Source organism: Ammodytes marinus (assembly GCF_949987685.1).
Source record: "Ammodytes marinus genome assembly, chromosome: 9".
In the NCBI taxonomy this organism is placed as follows: Eukaryota; Metazoa; Chordata; class Actinopteri; order Uranoscopiformes; family Ammodytidae; genus Ammodytes; species Ammodytes marinus.
In genome coordinates, this window is record NC_137213.1 from 14,377,339 (window position 1) to 14,391,749 (window position 14,411).

A 14,411-nucleotide genomic window follows, 5' to 3' on the forward strand; every position below is an offset into this window, starting at 1 on the left:
GCAGCTCACTAAAATGTCATATTGCTTAGACTGAATATTAATATATAATTAGGCTTAAAGCACAGCTGGCCAGAGTTTGCATTTTTGGGAAAGAGGATTTTGGTGCACGAACATGACAAATAGAAATTGTCCATTTTTGTGAACATTTAAATAAATAACTACAATTTGCTCATTGTTTATTGAGTTTCAAACCCTAGGAGTTTCTGTGATAAAGCTGTTATTGCAAAGCTCCACAGCTCTTAGGTGTTTGCCTTAAACTACAGACAACCTAACAGCCCAATCGATTTCTCACATGCACTGCTGCTTGTTTATCATAAGATTATCTTTGATGTGAATGTGTCTGAAAATTGAGTGGAACCTTATTGGCATGTTTGAAGCCAATACAACTGTGCCATGCTTTGGTTTGACAATAATGAATGAGAGCGCTTTAGCACTTAGACAAATGTGCTCACATGATGAAAGTTATCATTTGTGGTCAGTTGCCTTCAAGTGCATTGGATGTCATCAATCAAACAGATAAAATGTCCGTGATACAGGAGCTAGGAGTACGAAATCAGACAAGATGAATACATGCAGTGTGTTATTGGCTTACCCTGTAACTGGTATGTCAGTATACTGAAATGTCTTAATGTCATAGTAGACAATGGTCAACCGAAATCAGAAAAATGTAATACAATTGTAGGATTTGGGAAATAAAAGGTGGGAGTAAGACATCATTTGGTCTGTAGTCAGTAGATGTTTAATAATTAAATAAAACAACAAGAATATCTAAGAAAGAAATTATCATCATGAAGATGTTATACACATGTTAGGGATCATCAAACACAAAGTTAGAGATGTAAACACACCATTACAACAGCAAAAACAAATAACCCTATCATTTCCATTATTAGTAAGACCTACTAACACCATTTCTACCACCACTGTGCATTTATTAAAACAAACTACAGTATCCAAATGTATCTGGTATTTTAATGTGATGAAAAGATATGTTGAAAATATGCATATTAATTTAGACAAGGTATAGCTATTGCATTATAAACAGCAGTGCCAATTTAAAAGATAGGGATTCAACACACCACTTCACTCTATTAGACAGCTTCAAGACAAGAATTGAATAGTGAAATTTCCAAAACACATTTGCATGTTGTCTGAATGCAACACACATAATCAGACAAAACGATTTTAGGGCTTTTGGGGCCTTGGGTTCTGGGGCAAGTGCCTAGTTTAACCCAGCCTTGCTCATAATACCACACATAGAATAACCAAAGTGTACATGAATTTAAATGGCTGCATTGGCTGCAATCTATCTGAAAACAGGGAAGGCATACATGTAAGGATAAGCTTAATTTAACACTAAAAGGCACAATAAATGCAACTCAAAAGGGTTTTCATGATAATGTTATGATACCTTATAAACCTAGGCATAAAACAATGGTCACGTACAAACTACATGGAAGATTACAGTGGAATCTAATCTACTGCAAATTATACCTCCCATGGTCAAGATTTCATGGAGTATAAAAACTGGTGCAAGAGTGCCACCCAGTGGACACCATATGTACGTACAAATGAATAACATTAGTGGTATTTAACTCGACCTCTATTTATCACGTTGGTGCCGGGCATCATTTCAATACAACAAAAGAACACCACCAGCCAGCCAGTCTTCATTCATATATATTTTTTCTCTCTTTGAATGGGAAGCAACTCTGACGGCAACAAATAACATCATCATTCTTTATAAAGCGCGAGTCTAGCTCCAAAGATGAAGCAGGTGAGCTCAATCAGTCACTAATTAACGCACGATACATAAACAGCTGTCCACGCCCAGAACACCGGGACAAATATACCTGAACTACCTGATACACCATTTGCCGTTATTGTCAAAGTTGACGCATTTTTGACAGGGTTTCAAGAATGACTAATGATCTATCTAAAAAGAAGGGGAAGAGTTCTGGTGAGAAAAAGGCGAAAAGAAGGGCCAAAAGGAGGGAGACGTACGCGATGTACATCTATAAAGTTTTGAAACAGGTTAGTGTTAAAAAGAAATAAAAACACACACTTGCTTTAACTGTCTTAAATTGAACAAAACTGTTTTCCCTCTGACTTCCGAAGGTTCATCCGGACACGGGGATTTCAAGCAAAGCCATGAGCATCATGAACTCCTTCGTCAATGACCTGTTTGAGAGGATCGCCACAGAGGCGTCCCGGCTGGCTCAGTACAATAAGCGCTCCACCATCACCAGCAGAGAGGTGCAAACTGCAGTGAGGCTGCTGCTGCCCGGGGAGCTGGCTAAACATGCAGTGTCTGAAGGCACCAAGGCTGTCACCAAGTACACCAGCTCCAAATGAAGACGTCCAACATCGGTGGCTTTGAAAACTTTGTCATTTCAATAAATTCATAAAACGCTGATTTTTTTTTAATTTTTTTAAGGCTCCATTCTATTAATGTTCTCCTTATTTTGTATTGAGTGGTTATATCTATTAACCAACCACTAGATGGTGAAATTGTAGCCTACATCTGTTCAATCACTATTGGGTTAGTGTAACCAGACCTACGACCTTCATACAGGAGAATTATGTAAAAATAAAAATGCTACAATAAAGATATGATGTTGCATCTTTAATATATTTTAAACTCAGTAATAGGCTACATAGCTGTTTGGATTATGATTTTTTTTCACGTTCTAACGAATAGCTGCATTTTTGTAACATTATTTTGAAAATAATCATTAAATATCCTAGTTTCACAACCTGACAATGTAAGTTATTCTTTTAACTCCGCTGCTTTTTCTTAAAACGGACCCCTCGCTGCCAGCATGCCTAGACTGTGAAGATCACGACATTCGGTGGATATGATTTTTTGATTTTTGATTTTGATTTAGTTTATTTCAGACATCCACATACAAAACAAAATGAAAAGCATGGAAATACAATAAATATGCCTGAAAAGGAGCAGGAAGAAGTATACACTTATTTAATCCTACCCCTTTCCTTAAAAAAAATTAAAAATCAAAATATTTTTAATTTTTTTGATCACAATATAGGCTATTAGGCTACAAGACCTGGTAATATTTTAATATAGCCTAATCTATGTTAAAAGCCATGGTTTCTTTAATATAGGCCTACTAGAATATTACACTTGTCAGAGCATGGTGACGTTCGGTTTTGATTTTAGAAACATAGCAGTCATTTAGTTTTTTTTAACGAATGCTCATGTCCCACATAGTAGCCTATAGGTAGGAGTACAGTACTACACATTAGGCCTACAGTATAAAAAAAGGTCTGCGTTTCATGACGAAACAAAAAAAACAGAACCCGCCCACGAGGCCGCAACAGGTATGAAAAAGTCAAATGTTTTTAACAAACCGAAGCTTCTGCCTTTGTGGTGATTCTGAAACATCTTGAACGTGATGTGGAATGAGTTTGACAGTCAACTGATATGAACACAACCACATTTACAAATAAAAAATAAAAGTGTCTTGTCAGAAAACAAGTGACTACAGCAAGCTAGCTTCGCTAGGCTAACTCCAATTTGTTAAAGATAACAGTGTCGTTTGAAACTGCATTACCGGTGTATTGAAGACGTTTCTTGATCTCTCCAAGCAGCTGCCATCTGCATCAAAACAAATATTCCGCCTCATATAACTTAAAATATGAATAATAAAAAAATATTTTAAAGCCTGTTTCCCACACTGTTCTCAAAGTTGTGACTTTCCAAACAAAGATGGCTACCGGAAGTGACATTTCTGGCTTGTTTAATGTTTTATCGAAGAAGAAATTATGTAGGCTAGGCATAAAAATGGAATGTTACATTAATATAGGCTACCTTAAAATGTGATAAAAACTTCAAATTCAGGAGTGTAGCCTATTTTAGGGGATCTTTTTTTTTAAATGTGGTAGGCCTAAGGGTTGTTGAATTATAACAGAATTACCAACAAAGATCTTTTATACAGTTAGCTTACAAATTGACATATTGATAAACTGACAGAGGACATAATACAACATTGTGTCCTTGTTATGTATTCTCATCAGGTTTTTCAAAGACGATGTCACTGCCAACTGAATAGTACTTGATTACAGGATAATGACTCCAGCGTTTGCACCAGTTCAATCTGCATAAAATGGAGGAACTGATAAAGGTCTCTCTAATTAGGATGGTGTTTATCAGGCTTTACATACACCTATTAGGCGACCCTAGTCAACATCCTCCAAAGCCGAGCTCAATGTTATAACACACTTGGATGTGACTCCCACCACACTGTTATTGTTGAGATATTGTTTAAGATGTTTCCCTGTATTCTATGTAATGATATGAAATCTACAGATGTTATTATGAGTGGTGCAATAGTCTGTGATGGCAGTGACTTTGTTCATGATTATCATGGCCATTTAGGTTTTGTATCTTGCACCCTTCCCCATATCCCCTCTCATGCCCATGCCAAGTGGTAGTCATTGCTGTCTCCTTTAGGCAGACTGCTATGAACACATTATGGATGGGTGCATTAGTGAGTGATGCAGAGCCCGGGCTGGCCTGCCTTGTTTTCGTGCGAGAGTGCATCATTAGAAAATGTTCCACTTGGCAGGGAAGCGCGTATTAACTGCAACCGCAATGAAATGAGGTTGTGATAGATGGTTAAAGTTATACAGGACTATTAGGTTGAAATATGAACCTCTCAATTGTCATGATGAAACAGAGGGCTATTTGCGTGGTGATCAGTGCATTGAGAGACAATTGGAATCTGCAAAGACCGATACAATACATTATAGGTGGTGGGCTTAGAGCTGAGAGAGTACAGAAAAAGTAATCATGCTTCCACAGAATAGTTTGGAGCTACTGTTCAATTCGAGGCTCTATAAATTCATTTAGGTTCTCCACCAACATTTCAAGCATTGTGACCTCCCTGGGGGAGATTTGCAAAGAGAGTACCTTATCTAAGCGCTTTTGTAGACTCTAAAAGATCCATGCATATGGAAGTAACCCAGTGTTGATTGGCTATTAAACGTGCTTTAAAGGCATTGAAGACTTCTAGCAGACAGGGTGTCTCTGCTTTAATGTGTCCGTATTGAGTGTCTGAGTCCATATCAGTTGAGGTGATATCAAAGATAATAATACTTAGCCAAGATGTGAATCAGAACAATAAGAGAAATGTATAAATGCAGCAACTAGCTTCCCTTTTTGATAATGTCCCGAGCCAATTAAGCATGCTCATTATCTCTTATCATGTTTCCATGGTGACCTCCCAATTGTTCTATCTCTGAAATACAAACTTCATGTGAACTGAATTGTGTAAATTGCAGATTAATTGTTCTTACCAGAATTGCCTATATGCCAAACATGTTCTTATGTTTTTTGACTGGAATGACAATAATTAACGCATAAATCATTCAAATAAGAAACACCAAAAGGATAACCGAGTGCTTGGATGTGATGGTGACCAACTCTCTAAACTTAGCCTTTCTTTGTGTGCACTGACTCTGTCTTAAACTAACAGCTGATGCAATTGCAAACCCATTAGCATTTTATATTACTGTAATTACTGTGTACATTTCATTATGTTCTTAGTATATTGAATGACTGCTCAGTGTGGAGGGAGGGCTATAGTTTAATCTTTTTCTGTATTACTGTGTGCCACAGTACTCAAAACAGCATTAAGAGGCACATAATCAGAGGGAACTAATTGCCTATGATTGCATAAATGAAGTGCCTCATTCTCATCAGGGCAGTTGCTGATGTCCATCCTCTTACCGCCTTGGGAGAGAAACGTGGTTGACCACAATGCAGAAAACGTCGGAGAGACAGCTACTGGTGGGTAATGTGAGGAAGCCAAAGATTTAATATGTCCACAGGGGGCTGTGAGGGCAGGGGGTGTTACTACTGCTGATGTTTTTTGTTGTCATCAGAGTTGCTTCCGCTTCACAGAGGGAAAAAAAAGAAAGAAACATGAATGCCCACCATTTGAGAAATGAATTTATCGAAGTCGCTGTCTTTTTCCCCATTAGTAAGTGTTTAGTTCAGCGTTTTAAATAATTGCGTTCCCAGGAATGATATTTAAAATACATTTGGGAGTCAATGAGGCGGGAAAGTGCCTACATGTTTTGCTGATGACACCCGGGCCATTTGGAAGACATCAAAGTAGAGAGGAGGTAGCCCAGATGCATATTATAAACTCATTATGTATATCATTTAAAAGGATGTACTCCAGCCGCAAAAACAATATTCCTAGTCTCTCTCTGGTAATGTGTGTTTTCAAAGTTGAAACTCTTACTCGCCTTCAGTTTAATGTGGCATCTATTACCAAACTGTAACATAAAATAAATGACCTTGATTTCTATACCAGAACAGTCATTAAGGTATAGATGAGATGCAGTGATGCTTCCATGTTTTCAAATGGGAAAGAATGTAAGACCTCCCCACAAATATCACATATTTCTCCACTTGTGGTGCAGACCTTGTTTTCCACAAAGACTACAAGCATCTGGATGTGCAGAGGTGGATAAACAGACATTATAGTATGTGCATTTTAATACACTATGTGTCCAATTAAAGTGTCCACCAAAAAGTCAAAAGTAAAGTCATCCTTGCTGACCATGAAACCTATCCCTTTTTAAAAGATGGGACCAGTTTTGCTACTGGATAGAATGTTTCCAGCACACGAAAATGGTGGTCCATCAGTCAAAAGAAATGTAAGCTTATAGCGAGTAGGCTTAAGAGGCTTAATTATGCACCATCCCTCCGCCATCAGAACACTACACGTGGTGGCAGAGTGACACAGCGGTTGCCAGTCATTCAGCCTAATGTTCTAATGCAGGGAGCCATGTGGATACATAAAATCCATTAAGGCTCTTGAGAAAAGAATTCTGAGCGGAAAAATAAATTTTCTAAACACATATGAACAAGGGCTTAAAAATAGAGTTTTGTATTTGCTTTTCCTCAAAGAAAAAAAATTTGACCTTAAAAGTTGCCCAAATGTTTGTCACTTTAAGTAGTTGAGTGTAAAGTAACTGCTTGGAATGGTAAAGGTCTTTTTGCTCAGCACACTCTAGGCTCCATTTTACCTGCTGTCTATCTAAGGTTTGCTTTATTTCTTATGGAAGCAAAGCTCCCATTCTCCCTGCAATGTTCTAATAGGATACTGTGTAATAAAAAAACAAAAACATGTTATAACAAACAAAAAATAGGATGTATTGTAGTTACTGAACATGAATTTATTTAACTCATTTGATACTTGCAGCCTGACAGAAACGCTTCATGGCTGTAATTTTGCTGGAGGCAAATAGGAGAGGCTCAAGTGGCTGCATGTGAGACATAAAAATAGCATTACTTGTCACACTGCAGGGAGGGTCTCGTGCCAAATGTCAAAACAACTCTGTGAACCAACCCTGTGAACAGCCGGTAGGCACACAGTGGACATTGCCCAGAGAGGGGGAAACAACAACAGGGAAGAGAGAAAGGCCATTTTGGACGGTCTCCTTTTCTCAATTTTACCCATCTAACAAGACTTCTTTTCTCCCTGAGCGGCCGGCAATCCATTCAGCATGTCGCGAGGCAGCTTTGTCTTCTCATCCACGGCCTTACGCTCTCTTGAAATGGATGAGGATATGCTGGAAAGAAACAAGTACAAGAAGCAGCTGTCCTCCCATCACTTCAATAGCTATATGCTAAAGAAGGAAGTCAGGGAAAGGGCACGTCTGAGGCCCAGCACTGCCCTGCCAGTAGCTGTCTGCCATGATGTGGTCATCCAGAACGCACTGTATACAGGAGACCTGGAGGCTATACAGCAACTCTTTCCTCGAGGAGCCACAGCAAGCCTCATCATCGAGCCACAAGGAGGGGACATGCGCTGGGTCGCCACAGGGGAAGGTAGGAGTTAACATTTGTCTTCATTAGGAATTGATTTCGGAATGCATATGATTCAGCACAGCTTTGTAGATTTATTGCATCTCCTTAAGAACATCAACCAAAATAAGGAATCCCTGCTTTAAAATTATTTAAATAAACCACCAGCAATATGTAGGCCTAACTGGTGCAATATTTATAGAAACAGAATACAAGCTAATATTTATAGAAACCATCATGTCCACCACACAATAAAACTGGATTCAATTAAGACCATCGGTGGAAGACAAAACAAGCAGTTTGCTTTTTGTTATTTTGCAAATTACTTGTTTTTTGGTTTCTTGAGTCCCTGGAAATGAACGCGCTCGACTTGAAATTTTGTAAGAATACACAACACTGATAATGGGCTTGTTTAACTTCAGTGGATAAACTGAATCATTGGGTAGTTGACAAGTAACACATGTGTCATTAGGGCCCATACCACTGCACTGGCGAGGTCTACCGGGTCAACCAAAATATCACATTACACAACCCTGATATAGCCCTGTCTGCACAAACAACCAGCATAAGTGCGTGTTAACATAGGGAGAAACCAACCACCCTACCAAAAAACTATCTAGTTAGCTCCACAATGGCTTATGTAGCACCTAAGATTATATGGCGCAAGACAAAGAAGTACCGCAACGATGTGATCGCCACAGCCAAGGCCACAGGGTGTGTCCTGCAGTTCTGGAACTGTCTGCTTGTGGGCGATGACCTGACAATTCTCAGCATTGTTGACGACGAAGAGTATGTCCACCTTATCGATGCCATCTATGACACCAGCAACATCGAGGAATGGAAGAACTTCAGATTTAACTACAGAGGCCTGAGTAGGTTTATATTTGCAAGTAGTCATGCAAATAAGTTATGGTGTTACTTTTCTTCAGGAAATCATGGTATTTTATTGAGAGTTATTGGGTATTTTATCGAGTAGTTTTTATTGAGTCATGCAACCAGTGATATTTTGAAAATCTCATGATGTTGTAGGTTCTAATTCAAATGGAAACTACTCATGGTTTACTTATATTTGACTGTCTTTTTATTTTATTTACAATGATCAAAGTAGATTAAATGCAAACTGTACTCCCCACTGGCAGGACTATGGTCTCTGAGCTATGAGCAGGAGCTGACTACACCCCTTCAGATCACAGCTGGCCGAGGCTTCGTTGACTGCCTGAGACTTCTGCTGCAGCGTGGGGCCGATGTAGACCTGGCGCCTGGGGGCATCACTGCCCTGCACGAGTCCTGTGAAAACTGCCACACTGAGTGTACCAAATTGCTGCTGGTCCATGGCGCCAACGCCAATGCTGTCTCTGAAGACGGCCTCATGCCTTTGCATGATTGTTCAAGGCCCGAATCTTTTGGGTGAGTAAAACAGAGTAAACCAGAAAGTCTATGGCAGTGATTAATCTAAAGCAGGGATTTAGATGGAGTGGTACATTAAGATTATGTTTAGTTTTTTTTAAGATTTGTGAATGCTAAAACCTTTGTAAATTTGTGTAAGATGAAACATTATTTTAAATCAGTTAACAACAATAGGCCTATCTATCCAAAGTTTGCTAAATCAGCTAGTTACCATTATTATGCTACTAGACAGAAGGCTGCAGTAGTAAAGCAAAAAATGGGTAGGTTACATCATGTGTCATTTCTTTCTTTAAGACTTCAACAGCACCGACCCAAACTAGTGGGTTTGGTATTATAACCACTCAAAGTTGTTAATAAAAACCTGATCCAACCTTTTGCCAAAAAAGACTGTCTAATTATGAATCAATGTAACGTAAGCAAATAATTGTAATACTCCCCACTTTTATCAAATGGTGTTAAATGACATTGGGTTTTTTAAATCTTTATAATTAAGCATGGTTGTAAAAATGGTGTGTGGTGTTAATAAAGGGATCCTTGGTTCATCTAATAGGACTGTGTGTCAGAAAAAAAGGTGTGTTTGGGAGCCACTTATTTTATGTATACATGGGAATACACAACTTGTTTTATATTACAATAAAACGTTATTTAATTATGTCCACAGGTGTGCGAAGAATCTCCTTCAGTACGGCGCGGCGATCAATGGTCGCACTGTAGATGAAAATGACACTCCCTTACACGTAGCAGCCAGGAACGGCCTCCCGGACCACGTTGAGCTCTACTTGCGCTACGGAGCTGCAGTGGACAAAAAGAACGACCAAGGTCTCACGCCCCTGAACGCCGCATGTTCGCAACCCCAGGAGCTGGGGGACCTTCAGCGGTACTTCAAAGTGTGCCAGATGCTGCTGGGGGCAGGGGCCAACGTGCACACCATGGACCAAGACAAGCAAAGTCCTTTGCACATGGCCTGTAAGAATGTCAATGCCGACATAGTGGATCTGCTGCTGGACAATGGTGCCGGAGTAAACGAAATGAACTACGGTGGTGAAACCCCCATGCACAACATTCTGAAGGTGGTGTGCTACAAGGTTCCCTATCAACCTGAGAGGATTGTCCGTGCTCTACTCAACCACGGTTCTATCCGGTTATGGCCTGGAGCTCTGCCCACGGTAGGAGATCCAAGCCACACAAAATCTAAAAATACTAAAGGATAAAATGTGTGCATGTGCATTTATTGGCCGTTAAGCATTCATAAATAAGTTTTCAGGAGTGGCCTGTATAAATAATTATTTAAGGTTTTATGTTTTGCACGATGAGCATTAACTGCATATGTAACACCTTGAGAGTCTAGAAACACTAAAATGATTCTCGGAATATTCCAGACTTCCCAATTTCACATTCAAATCATTCCTATCTCATGACACACAACATGAAGTGTTGCACTCTCTGCGGGAAACAGACTACAACTATCAGTGAACCCACGTGCACTAGACAAAATGCATGGTTCCTAATTAGGCAAGTGTTAATAGGAGATTAATTAGCACTAATTGCATAATTTCCAGTTAAACCCCTGGAGGGAAGACCAATCTGTTCATTTCACAAGTGTTTAATTACTTTGTTTCTTCAGTTCTATGGCAAGCTCGCTCATGAACTTAAGTGATGATTATATGAATCGGATTGCTTTTGCTCTGTGTTGCATTGGTCCTTTTAGGTTTTGAAGCACTGCTCTGAGTCTCCACGCACCATCGAGGTTCTGCTGAATGACTACAGTCAACTCAAAGTTACTGACACCTGGGTCGAGTCCGTGTCATCGGAGGTGTTTAAGGCAAGCCTGTCAGATAATTGATTCACGAGTATAGGGTTTAACCAGCCTCTTTTTCAATGTGTTTTTTTAATTATTTGTTTTTAATATTGTTAACATTTGATATTGCTTTGAATTATATCTTCTTCAATGTCATTATGGAATTTCAGTACATTGCATTTTTTGAGGCACAGTATCTGCTGTAAAAGCTCCACTAAATCAATGCTGATTCAATTAGTTTTGATGGTTTAACAGCTGTTATACTCTGAAATAGGTTAGGCCTTTAAAAACATCATTCATTTGCAAAAACGTTATGATGATTGTATGAGATCATCAACATTTAAAAAAAAAATATTTTAAAGGTTGTGAGCCATGCTTGTAGCTGTAATGGGTGTGTGGACCACACTAACTGAGCCTCATTTGATCACAAAGAGCTCATATCTACATTAGAACATAGCTAATTTTAGATAAATTGCTTACTAAATATACTTTATATAACTAACTTTGATTGTACAGTAAGGCAAATACCAGTGCTTAGACAATTGATCTAGTTTTGATATGTGTGTTTATCCAAGCAGCAGCATCAAGGGTTCTATGAGTCAGTCTTCTCTTTGGAAAGGACTCCTCGCTCCCTGCAGCATTTGGCACGCTGCAAAGTCAGGAAATTCCTCGAGGGCCGGCCACTACACGAGGTGATCCCTAAACTGGATCTGCCCACCTTCATCAAGAACTACCTGCTGCTGGAGTACAGAGGCTACGTCCACTGAATAAACACTTGGTGCAGGTTTGAGTTAGGTGTGTTGGTCCTGATGCAGGTTGAGTGCTGCTACATGTGAGAAAGGACAATATATTATAACCAACTAAAATAGCAATAGTCGCTCTAGCACTAAAAATTGATACTCACACATTTTGTAAGTTTTTTGGGAGGCTGAAGAAGCTGCTTGTTCTCTGTCGCATTTTTCTCCGGATCTGTCTTTCAGCATAGCTACATGATTGATTCTGCACCACAAGAGGGAGCTAGAGACCAGAGCTGATAAAGCAAAGGAGCAGCTATGCAATTGTATGTTTTATATTTTATTTATTTTACTTTGCATCTTTTTTTCTTTCTTTTTTTACTATTGTACTTGATAGTTAAGATGCTGTGATGCTTGTATTTTTATACAAAATAATTGTTGTTGTTTGATGTTAATGTGCATTGTGATGATGTGTTGTACATTGCTATAAAATATTTGCATAATTACTCCCTCCGATTTGTTTTTTAATTAGGTATTCAACATCAAAAATAGGCTGGATATGAATTTGAATATCCCACCATGCCATGTTATTCAGTAAAAAAAATGTAATGTTTGTATTTTATATATTTTTTTATCTCTTCTATAATGAGTCTGCTGGTTGTCTGTTGCGTGGTATTGTTTTTTTTTTATACAATTTTCTTTTGGAAAGTAAAAAATTAATGACAGATTTTTTTTTTATAAACCTGATTAATATTTAGTTTTTAAACACTTGAGTTTAAAGAAGGTTAAGTAGAAACATTGACATAAAAGATTTGTATTTATCATTTTATTTAATCATGTCAAATACTGATTGTAATTTATGCCTTTATCAAAATGCTCAGGTCATGTAATTCTTCTTTCACCTTGCCATATGATCCAGAAATGAATGACAAGTTCTGGACACAATGACAAATGGCAAGACTTCAGTTTTTCACCTGTCAGTCTCTCATGAGTCATTCTCATCAGCAAGCCTAAACAACAACAACAAAAAAGTTCAATTAAAAATTGAAATTGAAAAAACAGCAGTGACACGATTGTATCTCTATGGACAATTAAAATATGTAAATGATCAAGTTTTAACAGGTTGAAGGCATATTTATTTGGTCGTATTATATTTTATATTTAAAACGGATGACCATATATTACAATGTTGAATATTCAGTATAATGTATATTTGATTTGGTCTTTTAAATTAATGTATTTCTTTTTAAACTTCGTTAATAACAAAGTGTAAAGATGAGCTATGTGACATCATGAGGAGAGAGGCGCTCGGCGATTTGGTCCCAGTGGATCAAAGAAAGTGGTGCTGCTAGAGTCACATGCAATTACAAGAATTAGCCCGGCCTGGCCCTCCACTGCTAATCAGAGTCGGTGGTGATATGTTTATGTCCTCGTGCAATCAGACGACCAGTTGGAGAGCCCGGGCACCCAGGACTCAATAGGGCTAATCATCATCAGTTCCCATTGCCATTTAAAAGGTGAAATGATCTGCGATTAAACCAGTGTTGAGAGAAAAGAGAAATGTGATTTTTTTTCCCTCCTCCACATGCATGTTTGATCAGGGATGAATATCGGTTTCCAAAATGAAAAGAACATTTTAATTAATAATTTAGAATATATATTTAATAATAATATTAAAAAATACCCTTTAGAGGGATGTATATGAGAGACGTTAAACGTTTGTAATCCCTTTTTTTAAACTTTTAGTTTTATTTGTTTTTATTAATTCCCTCCAAGTAGGTACAAACAAAGGTGAATCAGTCAATTTTGACTTTGGCCCCTGTGTCCGTGCCCCCCCCCCCCCCCCCCCAGCGCAGTTGACCTCGCATAAACGTCTTTTATCTGCATCTAATTTCGCGCAGAGTATCTCTCTCTGGGGAACAATTGTTGCAGCACTTCTTTTTTCTTTCTCCTTCTCCCTCTGAAGCCGAGCGCAATTGTTTTTAAGCGGCGGAGAATGGGACGGAGAGCGGAGAAACATCTGCCTCTCTCCTCCCTCTCGACTCAGATGCCCCATCGGCCCCCAATATTTCAACAAAAGTCACCGTTGTTTTACGCTGCCCCCTTGAATCCAGAGTAATTACTTATCATCAATCAAAATTAATAATAGCTGATTGGGTTGGTGGTCAACGATTATAGAAGGGGAAGGGCTGGAGCAGTCTCTCACACCGTTTTGCAGTCAATGGTGAACCTGGCAAAAGGGGGAGGAGGAGGAGGACCAGGGGGGGGGGGGGGGGGGTGCGATCCGTCTATTTGGTCTCTCCACTGGGAAACTACCGCCTCTCAAGACGGCCAAAAAGTCAGAGGCTGAATAAGGAAATGAAGCGTAATTTGAGGAAGATGGATGAGCCCCCAGGGAAACACCCCCTTTTCATCTCTCTCTCCCCCCCTCTCTCTCTCTCCCCCCTCTCTCTCTCTGTCTCTCTCTCTCTCTCTCGCACACACACACACACACACACACACACACACACACACAGGGTCGGAGGGAGGAGTTGCTGAGAGAGAGAGAGGAGAGGTAGATAGATAGAGAGAGAGAGAGCGTGTGTTTATGTCACAGTGTGTGACAAATAAGAGGGAAAAGGTAGCGGTC

General features: G+C 39.1%; 3 protein-coding genes across 3 annotated transcripts in view; 2 read left to right on the top strand and 1 right to left on the bottom strand.

The window, feature by feature from the left end:
- Positions 1 to 14,411, bottom strand: part of agap3 (ArfGAP with GTPase domain, ankyrin repeat and PH domain 3) — a 259,851-nt gene that overhangs the window by 122,912 nt on the left and 122,528 nt on the right. The window lies entirely within an intron of this gene.
- Positions 1,921 to 2,355, top strand: h2bk1 (H2B.K variant histone 1; the record flags this gene model as incomplete). Its single annotated transcript, XM_080034500.1, has 2 exons — positions 1,921 to 2,034; positions 2,119 to 2,355. The coding sequence occupies 2 exons, from the start codon at positions 1,921 to 1,923 to the stop codon at positions 2,353 to 2,355; spliced, it is 351 nt and encodes a 116-aa protein (XP_079890626.1).
- asb10 (ankyrin repeat and SOCS box containing 10) lies at positions 7,543 to 11,815 on the top strand (the record flags this gene model as incomplete). Its single annotated transcript, XM_080033505.1, has 5 exons — positions 7,543 to 7,867; positions 8,983 to 9,250; positions 9,912 to 10,416; positions 10,959 to 11,072; positions 11,627 to 11,815. 5 exons carry the CDS (start codon positions 7,543 to 7,545, stop codon positions 11,813 to 11,815), a joined length of 1,401 nt encoding a protein of 466 aa, XP_079889631.1.